Here is a 12,204-nt window from a genome sequence, read left to right as displayed (position 1 = left end):
TTCAAAACTTAATTTAAAAAAAATTCAAACTCTTAATAGAAAAATAATTGTAAAATTCAAACCGGTTTAACTTATTATTTATTTGAGATTTCACGAACCATCATTATACCACATGAATAACGTTATAAGGTAAATTAAACCACAGTGAATGCATATAGTAATGATTTCTCAATCGAGGGATTCAGGTTTAATTTAAGGCAGGTTAAATTTGGATTTTAATATTTTTTCCTCATTTTAGGTTAGGAGAGTTTTGGACTCTGATAAATTTTAAGTTGAAAATATTTTAAGTGTAGTTTTTTTTTTCCAAGGTATTACGAGGGGACCATTTTAGATTAAGGCCAATTTTAATTTTGCTCAGTTTCATATTTCAATAATTTAAATTTGACTTTAAAGAGCTGGAGTTACTGGTTTTTAGGATTAAATCGAAATTAAATTTTTGATTTTTCGTTTATTTAAAATTTTTATTGTTGAATAATATTCGATTTCTTTGAAAAAAATCTGTAAACTGTAATTTATCTAAAGTTGATAAACCTTTCAACACTTTCAATTTTGTCCCTCCTGAGGTTTTATCTCCTAACTTCGCCAAAAGTCAAAGAGCTTGAAAAGAAGAGGTGAAGAGGTGAAGAGGTGACGGAAGTGGATTTCACATAGTGGGTGTGTCTCACTCACCATACTTAGCCGAACAATGCCCTGTAAGCTATAGGGCATGGGTTTAAATTCCATTAAATACAAATATGAGATTTTTTTATGGACAAACCATTATTTCTCTGCGACCATCGTTATCTCTTCATATATTGCTTTTCAATAGAATTGAAAGATAATACTCTCACTCGAGATATATCAAATGTGTTTCAGAAGAAACGACACTTCGTAAACTTGGCGCGAAATAGTTGTAACTTGAGTACTCGAGTTGTATGGATCATTCCAACACCATATCCATAAGTTTTGCCTATGAATATTCATCCAACTCAACAAGGCGCGCCAGCCTTTCAGCCACCTTCTTCCTAGTGAAAACGCCCCATCTAAGCGCCGCCTTGAGCTTCAGCCACCCCACCACGGCTTTCCCCGATGAACTCAAAGCTTCTTCATTGTTGAAACCACAGTTCAAAGACGGCGCGGTGGGCATGTATTTCGATGAACATGGGTTGGATGCACCATGGCCATGGCTCCCCATGTTAAAGACACGAAGCAGGTGCTGCATGTCTTCGTTCTCCAGTACCTCGTTGCTTCTCATTCTGATCTCTTCCTCCGACAAGAAATCTTCGGCTTCCGCCTTGAACGGAGGAATGTTAGACGCGGCAACGCCATGGAAACCTGGCTTGGAGGATGAATGAGATGGACAATGATGAGTTAGCTCGTTATCGTTTAACTCAGCGAATAAAGCACCGTTTAACTGAGTCGTCTGAGCATTGAGACGTGCATTTTGTGATTGCATCGGCAGTTGACTGGCAGCCATGGGATCTTCATAATCGAAACAGATTAACAGATAAATAAACACAGTCAACAAGAAGCATGCATGATGCATATGTGCAAATCTTTTATATAAAAATTCGGTCTAATTATGTTTTAGTCCCTCAACTAATCATAAAATTTAAAATATAATCTCTCTACTTCAATTTATCATAATTTGATGGTTCAAATTCATACCACTGTTAGTCGCGGTTAAAGTGATGATGTATAATTTAAGAAAAAACAAAATCAACCATTCGATTGGCATGCAAATTTAATATCGGTTGAACTCAGTTGACTGAATAACCATAATAAAGAAAAACAAAGCTCATGCCATGTAGAGGGGTAAAATCTCAAAATTAGCACAGTAAAAGGACTAAAATCACACATAGACCTTAAAATTCAATTTCATGTTCAGACAAGAATAGTATACCTCCAACATTCAGACCAGAATCCATGGGAGGCTGCTCTGGAACTAACAGGCTAGGTAGAACCTGGTGATGGCTTGGATAAGCTTGTAGATCCATTGGAACATTTGCTTTTGAACAATCTGTATTATCGTCTTCGTTACTGCCTGGTGAAGACTTAGCTGTTGAATATTGGCAATATCCCACATTAGGAAAAGATAGAAATGGAGGGGGTTTGGTTTGTTATATATAGAACCCCTCCCCCTTTGGTTGTATCATCCCAAAAATCTTCTCCTTTGTAATATTTCTAGAAGAAATATTAATTTGGTAGTGTCCGAGGACGTAAGCTAAATTGGCCGAACCTCGTTAAATCTCTGGTATTTTATTTCTTATTTGTTTGCTTATATTTAATAGCTTTATGTTGGTTATATTTATTTAGTTATTATTGCTATAAATATCTAAGTGAGTTCTGTCTAGTTGTTGGGTTTTAAGCGGGACCATTGTGACCCCTCCAATTTAACTGGGAATTTTCTTAGTATAATTGTTGGCATAATAATTATCTAAATATTTCTGATAATATTGTTATTAATATTATCGTCGCTTCCGCAACAATTGGTATCAGAGCCAAGGTTTTGTAGTATGCTCTGTGTTTGCAGCTTAGTCTGATCTTACACATCAGAAACATTTCCTAAAGCTTGTGGGTATTCAGCATTTGGTGGCTATTAAATAGAAGCTATGGCAAAAATGACAGAAGAAAAACCATCCACAGCAACAACTTCCACCTCGTACATCTTGTCGAGGGTTGGAACTACAAATACGAGATTTGCAGTGGAAATTTTTGATGGAACAGGTCATTTCGGCATGTGGCAAAGCGAGCTTCTAGATGCCCTCTTTCAACAGGGTCTAGATATTGCCATTGAGGAAGAAAAACCAGAAGGGGTTGATGATAAAGAATGGAAGACCATCAACCGATTGGCATGTGGTACAATTCGATCATGTCTTTCCAGAGAGCAGAAGTATACATTCAGTAAAGAGACTTCTGCAAGTAAATTGTGGAAAGCATTGGAGGAGAAATTTCTGAAGAAGAACAGTCAAAATAAGTTACATATGAAGAAAAGACTGTTTCGTTTCAGTTATGTTCCTGGTACCACGATGAACGAGCACATTACCAATTTAATCAGCTGGTGGCTGATTTGTTGAATTTGGATGTGACTTTTGAAGACGAAGACTTGGCGTTAATGTTGTTGGGATCGCTTCCTGAGGAGTTTGAGTACCTTGAAACTACTCTACTTCATGGAAAATCGGAAGTAACTTTCAATGAAGTAACTGCTGCATTGTATAGCTATGAACTACGCCGAAAGGATAAGTTGAAAGGTTCAAGTGAAGCAGCAGTGGAAGCATTGGTAACAAGAGATCGTCAGGAAAGTCAGTCTAAGGGGAAGAGAAGAAAGTCCAAAGGTCGAGTTGTTGCCAAAGATGAATGTTCCTTTCGCAAAGAAAAAGGACATTGGAAGAAAGATTGTCCAAAATTGAAGAAAAAAGGGAAGACTCCGCAAGATGCAAATGTTGCAGAATGCAATAGTGAAGCAGAGTCAGACTTTTCTCTTAGTATGACATCTTCAACATTATATGCAGATGAGTGGATCATGGATTCTGGTTGTTCCTATCATATGTGTCCCATTCGGGAATGGTTCTTTGAATTTCAAAAACTAGATGAAGGGGTTGTTTACATGGGTAATGATAACACATGTAAAATAGCCGGGATAGGTTCAATTAAACTGAGGAGTCATGATGGATCTACTAGAATTTTGCGGGATGTACGATATGTCCCAAAGTTGAAGAAGAATCTCATCTCTTTGGGGTCGTTAGAATCTAAAGGCCTAGTTGTGACAATACGAGATGGAGTTCTTAAAGCAACTTCAGGAGCATTGGTGATGTTGAAAGGCATAAGAAAGAACAATCTGTATTACTACCAAGGTAGTACAGTGGTCGGGACAACAGCAGCAGCAATTACGAGTACCAAGAAGGACGCTGAGGCAACACAGCTGTGGCATATGCGTTTGGGCCATGCTGGTGAAAAATCCTTGCAAACTCTAGCCAAGCAAGGATTATTGAAAGGTACAAAGACTTGCAAACTTGAATTTTGCGAGCATTGTGTTCTGGGAAAACAACGAAGGGTGAAATTTGGCACTGGGATTCACAATACTAAAGGTATTCTGGATTATGTGCATTCTGATGTATGGGGACCGTCCAAGACTCCATCACTTGGAGGAAGACGTTATTTTGTCACCTTTATTGATGATTTTTCCAGACGAGTTTGGGTGTTCCCTATGAAGAACAAAGATGAGGTGCTTGAAGTTTTCCTTAAGTGGAAAACTAAAGTTGAAAATCAGACAGGAAGGAAGATTAAGGTTCTCCGATCAGACAACGGTGGAGAATATAAAAGCGATCCTTTCCTGAAGATATGCCAAGATTGTGGCATAGTAAGGCACTTCACCGTAGGTGGAACACCGCAACAGAATGGGGTGGCAGAGCGTATGAATCGAACGCTTGTGGAGAAAGTTCGATGTATGTTATCTAATGCTGGATTAGATAGAAAGTTTTGGACTGAGGCTGTGACGTACGCTCAACATCTCATCAATCATTTGCCATCATCTGCTATAAATGGCAAGACTCCTTTGGAGAAATGGTATGGAAAACCTGCTACTGATTATGACACCTTGCGCATTTTTGGTTCTATTGCATATTATCATGTGAAAGAATCAAAGTTAGATCCAAGAGCAAAGAAGGCTCTATTCATGGGCTTCAATGCTGGTGTTAAGGGATATCGTTTGTGGTGTCTAGAGGCAAAGAAGACGATAATCAGTAGGGATGTTACCTTTCATGAATCTGCCATGTTGAATAAGGTAAATCCAGAAGGAGTGAGTAGTACTTCACAGCAGGTGGAGTGTACTCCGCAGCAGGTGGAGTTTGAGCAGAGTGTGGTAATTCCAGCAAAAGGTACCACTAGTGATTCTTCATTGGCAGATGCAGAGTCAGATGAGGAAGAGGTTTCTACCCAAGAACCTCAACAGCAATCAGAGCCAATTGCAGTCAGAAGGCAGAGACGAGAAATTCAGAAACCTGCTCGTTTCACTGACATGGTAGCTTATGCACTTCCAGTTGTTGATAATATTCCATCCACTTACACCGAAGCCATTCAGAGTTTAGAGAATTATAGATGGTTAGGTGCAATGGAAGAGGAGATGCAATCTCTAGAGAAAAACAAGATGTGGAAGCTGGCACAACTACCAAAAGGGAAGAAGGCGATTGGTTGCAAAATTTGAAGACACTATTGAAGTTTGTGTTATGAGAAGATGTTCGAAGATGTGGAATATCGCCAAGGTGGAGATTTGTTGAATATTGGCAATATCCCACATTAGGAAAAGATAGAAATGGAGGGGGTTTGGTTTGTTATATATAGAACCCCTCCCCCTTTGGTTGTATCATCCCAAAAATCTTCTCCTTTGTAATATTTCTAGAAGAAATATTAATTTGGTAGTGTCCGAGGACGTAAGCTAAATTGGCCGAACCTCGTTAAATCTCTGGTATTTTATTTCTTATTTGTTTGCTTATATTTAATAGCTTTATGTTGGTTATATTTATTTAGTTATTATTGCTATAAATATCTAAGTGAGTTCTGTCTAGTTGTTGGGTTTTAAGCGGGACCATTGTGACCCCTCCAATTTAACTGGGAATTTTCTTAGTATAATTGTTGGCATAATAATTATCTAAATATTTCTGATAATATTGTTATTAATATTATCGTCGCTTCCGCAACATTAGCGTCATACTCTATAACATGCATCCAATTTTCATACGCCTTCTTTACCAAGCCATCCACATAAACCTGCAAAAAGAAAACATACCCATCTCAAGTTTTCTCAAGCTTTTTTTTTTTTTTAAATGTAAATTATATTAAGGCAAGGAATTGGATTGGTTTCGGGTTGGATTAATCTATGACCAGGGCAATATGGATTTTAAATTTTTTGAGTTATTTTAGTTTTGAGTTTAGATCATTCAAGTCATTACAGATTTAGATTATTTAAGTTCGGGTGTTTTTTAGTTCAAGTCAATCTGGATTCAAATTTTTAACTTTTTATAGTCAAATAAGATTTCAAGTTCGAGTAGATTAGGTCGTGTTTAGTGCGTGCTGTTTTACCTTGTGATTGTCCGAAAGAGAACCGGCTGCACAATATTGTCCATTGGCGATTAGGCCACTGAACTCATGGATGCTGTTAAATACAACGCCCACAATCCTCCAATTATCAGGGTAATAAACATAAACTTTCCCACTTGGATCACAAGTCCTTGCATGTTCCACCAACAAATCCCACATCTTATTAGACATTCCACTTCCAAGAATCTATCAACAAATGCATCAAAAATACCAATTAGAAAACCATAGCAGAACAAAGGATTAGTAAGCAAATTGGCCCCTAAACTGTATCCTTTTTTGTATTTATTTTTAAATTAAAATTAATACTTAAATTTTTTTTTTAAAAATGATACTTAAATTATCAAATTTATTTCTTTACCCCAGATGTGTACAATGTGCAATAAGAAAGTTTAACATGTCATGTTATTATTATTGACTGAGGTAATCTATAACAAATTTTTTTTACCAAAATTAAAAAAATGTACAACTTAGGGGTAAATTTACACATAAGCCAAGAACAAAATCATTTCGATTTAGTTTATGTCACAATTTAGTCTACAAATTATATCTATTTTACTAATTTGATACCTAATTTTTTTTATGTCTCAATTTAATACTAGGAATTATCATTTTCGTTCTAAAAATTGCCATTTTGCAAGTAATTTTTAAGAATAAAATGAGGCGAAAAAAGAGAGTTCAAGTATTAATGTAGAAAAAAAAAATTAACAAAATTGAAAGTTGGGTATAGTTGAAGAGAGAAATGGTGACTTAAAAGATTTCATGTTGAGATAAAAAAAATTCTTACATTTCTCAGCCTTTGTGAGTCCCTAACCACAAGTATTAGAAAATCTTCAACAGTGAAGATCCCAGCTTTATTTAGCTTCTTGTGAAACGACCCATCTTTTCCAATCTTCTCCAATCTCCAGACTTCATCGTTTAATGCAGGTGGATAATGTTTTTTGTATACTGTTCAAGAAATAAGGTAAAAGAAAAAGAAGCAATGATGATTTCATTCACCCTCGAGTTTATTTTGGGTGTCAAGTAATTTAAGTTAAGAACTCACATTCTCCTCGATGATCTTTAACCGTAAAGGCTTCTGTTTTCGCTTCTCGAATACGGATGCCTTCACAAGAATAAGAAGCAACTTTTAGGCCTAATCTGAATTTCCTGCTTCTTGTCCAACTTGAGTTGTCTGTAAATGTAAGTTCCCCTAATGTTCCCACACCTTTTTTTAGTATCACCTGTTCGGAATTTAAAGTAAAAAACAAAAACGACTCAACCTCCAAATAATCCAAACTTAAAATGACCAAAACTCAAAATGATTTGAATAGACTTTATCTAAATTGGTCCGGCTTAAAATGAACGTGACATGACAAAAAAACCTTACTTATTAAGCTTTCTTATCACTGATTAATCTTCGAACAATAAAATTATATCGATAATTAGAATTTTAGTCCATATCTAACATAATAACCTGCAAATCGCCCGTTAGAAGTGGCCTTTTCCCTTCACGCTCCTTGACGACATGGCTGTCGAATTCTTCTTGAGTCCAATTATCACCATCTTCATTACTGAAATCGCCCTCAAGCACGACAACATCTAGTGTGGCCGAGGACTCTGGGCTACATGTGACGACATGACCAGTGTTTGCATCAATCAATGAGACGTGGATAGCAGCACCTTGCTCCCCTTCCACTTTCCCTCCAGTAAAGAGAGGGAGGGAAAGCTTTGACTTAAATTTTAGTTGCAAGTTTCTTCCATCGTGCCCTTTTATCCGCTTAGGGGAAGAAGATGAAGGCCTGCATGCAGATTGCAATGTTATCAAAAAAATTAAAAAAAAAAAAACACTTTCCAATTGTTAAATTGTGGTTTTGGTCCTTTTATTATACATGAATTGAGGATTCACTTCCTATATTTTAGCATAATTTGTTCATCTACTTTTGCAATGTTATTAATTAGTCCAGAAAAGAGGTAAATTTCAAAATTATATATGAATTTTGGTTTAATGTGCAATTTTGTATATGATTATAGACAATTATCGATATCGCATTATTTTATGTTTATATATTGTATATATAAATAATTATATTTATACAATATAAAAATAATTGATATATTTATTTCTTTAAATATGTATGATTGAATCAAAATTAAAGTTTTATGTATACATTTGAACCAAAATAAAAATTTCATGTGTATAATTGTACCAAATCAAAGTTCATGTATTAAATTGAATATTAAATCAAAATTCATATATAATTTTAAAATTTATCCCGTCTAGAAAATTAACATTGTTAAATATTTTTCTTAAAAATACTCCTTCCAACACACACACAAAAAAAAATTATGCCGATATGCTGAGTTGGAATGAGTGCTTTTAAGAAGAAACCAGGTTAGTAATTCAATCGAAATAGATAGCAATGTAATTATTTTAATTAATTAATGATGTTAAAAAAATAAAAGGTCAAATTATACCAATTTCAAGTATAAAAATCAAATCATAAATTTGAACATAATAGAGAGATTAAAATTAAAATTTAACTCTCTACAAAATAGATTATTGCATGAATGGACAGCATCACAAATATATCATATAGAAATGCTATCACAAGCATAACACCGATGGGCAGTGCCAATTTTCACAATCCAACTCTAAGTTGAAGTTAAATCATCAGTTAGTCGGTTCAATCAGTTCAATTTATTATAAAATTTATAAAAAAAATATTAAAAATTTGATTCAATTGGTTTTTTTGTTAAGTTCAATACCCTTCTTCGGATCGATAACTCGATCAATTCCTAATTCAACTAATCAATCAAGTTCAAACAACTTTGTTGTCAATTATGTATTTCAAGTCGATTTTAAAATTTTAGTAACATTTTAAATTCGAGAGAAGTATTTTTTAAATCAAATGGTGTTTTTAACTTTTATTTATGAGTTAATATATTTTATATAATATTTATATTGAATACATAATTATTTTTTATTAAGATTTATTTTAAATATATAACATTATATATTTAAATTTGTAACAGTTATATTTTAATATTTAAAATATAATTTATATATTTAAATTAAAATATTTAAATAATTAACATTAGTTGTTTAAAAAAATTAAAATTCATATTTTATATATTAAAATATTAATAATGAGTTAAGATAAATTATTTTTTTATATTTTTATTGAAATATTTAACATAAAAAATTTATTTCCTGAAACACTTTTTTACAACAATAAGTACTTAAATATTAAATAAGTAATATTTTTCACTACTTTTTAAAAATAATACAAAACTATAAAGTTGGAAAAAAAATAAAGTGCATCAATGATTTGGGCAAATAGCATAACTCTGACAATTGCATGAAAATGACTGTAAGAAAGGACAACGTATCCAGGCATATATAACAGAGACAATAATGGGTTAAATATCCATAAGTCCTTCTACTTTATATAAATTTGGAATTAGTTTTTTTTATTTTTAGGGATTTTGTTTTATTTTTCAGATTTTAAAATTTAGGTCATTCTTTTAATTATATAATTATCAAGTGAGTTTTTTTTTTTCAAAATGTCACATCAATAAATTTAACAAAAAAATTAATTATGTAAACAATTAGACTTAAATTTTAAATTTTGAAAATTAAAAACACTAAATTCTTAAAAATAAAAGTATAAGGATTAAAAAGTAAAAAAAAAACAAGATTTTTAGGCAAGGGAAAAAAAATTCTTACTTAGCATTATTAAGCTTGGGATGGCCTAGTTTTGCTAAAGCACGTTCCACTTCTTCACTGACCTGTTATTTTCATATTGTCACAAATAAGATGATCAATAATTAAGTCATTAGAGCTTCAAAAAGTTAGAATATGTTGTTTAAAAATTTAAAATTTAGTCCTTATACTTTTATTTTTTAAGAATCATCTTTAATTGTTAACACTATTGAAATTATTTTGTTAAATTCGGGTTTACCACAATTTTTTTTTTAGTTGCGTTGCTATCAAGTGAGTAATTCTTTTATTCCAAAATGTCATGCCAACAAATTTAACAGTGTTAACTGTTGGACCTAGATTTTAAAATCTTAAAAATAATGAAACTAAATGCCTAAAAATAAAAATAAAATGACTAAATTTCAAATCTTAAAAAAGTACAAAGACCTATTACATATTTTAACCAAATAAAAACCCAGAAATCTTACAACTTTACGAAGAATAGGCTCCAATGATGAACACAGTTTCTGCAAACAATCCACCTTTAAAGCTTCAACAATCACACTGCATATGTTAACACAAAAATCAAGTTCTCCAATCGATATTATCAAAGCCTTAATAATCTGTCAAAACCCGATGCTAAAACACATTCCAACCTGCAATCTTCAAATTATTTCAATAACAACTATACCAATTGAGTTTTTTTGCCATTGTCCCATTTCATCGTGTGTATGTATGTATGTATATATACCTGGCAAAAGCTGGTTTTTTCATAGCGGGACCTTCATCTCCAGAGCTCGTGGAATCCAAACATCTCTTCTCTCTAGCCATATTTTTCGACCTCTTCGCGTACCCCTTTTACATTTTTCAAATAACTTTAGCCTGTTTGGTTGCCGAGAAAAAAAGAAGCAATAAAAACTGAAATCAAAATCCTTCTTCCATTTCGTACTTTGAACTTCACATTCCTTCGTAAAAGAACAAAACCCAAACTCCCAAAAGGGAAAAAGGAAAAGAAAAACACTACTCTTCAAAAGGGAAATTCGTAATTATTTATCCAACAAGAAGGGGAAACAAATTTCTCTATTTGTTCTTTTTTTTCAATTTATTTTCAAAAGGAAAATGTAACGGAAACAAAAGAAAAAGGGTCAATGAAATTTATTGAGAATTGGAATTTTGTGGGCAAAGAAGCTTCGTGGTAAAGCTTACGAATTTTCCTTCTTTGTATTTGCTTGTTTGGAACTGTTTTGATTTTATTTTGGGTAAATACACGTGTAACTAATTAAGCTACTATTTGACAATTGATATAATAGATTAGTACCTATCAACAAGTGAAACAACGTACCTTAGATCCAAATTATTTTAATAGTTAGTATTAGAAATCAGATAATAAAGCTGTTTGTATTTTAGTTCATAAATTCGTGACATTCAAAATTATTTCATGAAAAAATAAATAAACTTGTGAATGAGAAAAGGAACAAGAGATTTCGATCATTTTAGAGGGCAATTTTAAATTATAAATTTTTTGAGACCAAAATACAATTTTATCATTATACTAATTTATAATATTTAAATTTTAGAAGGCCACTACTTACCCCTCGTTAGATTCACCTCTACGTACAAGAGGTGTAAATAGAGAAGATCACACAACAACAATTTAAATAATCTAATGACTTAAATAAAAATTTTAAAATAATTCAATGACTATTTTATAATTTTTTTAAAATTAAATTACCAAAGCGTAAATTGAATAATATTTGCTGATTCTTTAAAGTTTGCGGCTGCGAGATCCCATTCCTCTGATCAAATCAGAGCCGTTCGATTAAGGAATCTTTTAAAATTATTATCCTTAAAAACAGTACACCGTAACATACTACTAGCACCAGTACCCCTTTGTCGATTTCTTTCTTTTTTCTGTATCCACTAGAAATTACACACGTTAAACATATGGGTGGTTAAAAAGGTAAAAGTACCGTGGAGGCTTTTATAGTAAGAGTTAGATTACATTTTGGTCCTTTTAATAAAAAATGTGTAAACTAGTCACTGTACCTTAGATCAAAAAGTAAGTTGGTCATTTTTGTTAAAAAAATCATCACTTTGTATTGTTAAAAAAATAATTTTCCTATTTTTTAATAGAGGGACCAAAATGTAATTTGACTATTAGTAAAAGCGACTCTGTGTTACTTTTACCAGATAAACGTTGAGAAAAGTAGTATGTGACCACCACACTTGGTGTTGAATCAATTAAATTTTTAGACTATATTATAGAGTAAAAATTTAAAAGTCAAAATATGTTATAAGTCGTCATACTCTTTGTACATTTTCAATTTAATTCCAATGCTTTTATTTTCATAAATTTAATTCTTCACTTTTTGGATGTAAAAAATTTAAGCTCTAGTTGCTGACATCACTAAATTTGTTTCATTAAATTCACTGATGTAACATATTAAATT

General features: G+C 32.5%; 1 protein-coding gene across 1 annotated transcript; it reads right to left on the bottom strand.

The window, feature by feature from the left end:
• Positions 1-482: 482 nt before the first annotated feature.
• Positions 483-10,985, bottom strand: LOC107925256 (calmodulin-binding protein 60 D). Its single transcript, XM_016855899.2, has 10 exons — positions 10,506-10,985; positions 10,243-10,318; positions 9,782-9,843; positions 7,529-7,853; positions 7,118-7,295; positions 6,860-7,020; positions 6,058-6,261; positions 5,677-5,745; positions 1,883-2,033; positions 483-1,461 (listed from the first exon to the last, which is right to left on the bottom strand). The coding sequence occupies exons 1-10, from the start codon at positions 10,583-10,585 to the stop codon at positions 950-952; spliced, it is 1,818 nt and encodes a 605-aa protein (XP_016711388.1). The 5' UTR covers positions 10,586-10,985; the 3' UTR covers positions 483-949.
• Between the last annotated feature and the right edge of the window lie 1,219 nt (positions 10,986-12,204).

The sequence above is a fragment of the Gossypium hirsutum genome, chromosome A10 (assembly GCF_007990345.1).
Source record: "Gossypium hirsutum isolate 1008001.06 chromosome A10, Gossypium_hirsutum_v2.1, whole genome shotgun sequence".
Taxonomy (NCBI): domain Eukaryota; kingdom Viridiplantae; phylum Streptophyta; class Magnoliopsida; order Malvales; family Malvaceae; genus Gossypium; species Gossypium hirsutum.
This window is presented reverse-complemented; position numbering and strand designations above follow the sequence as displayed.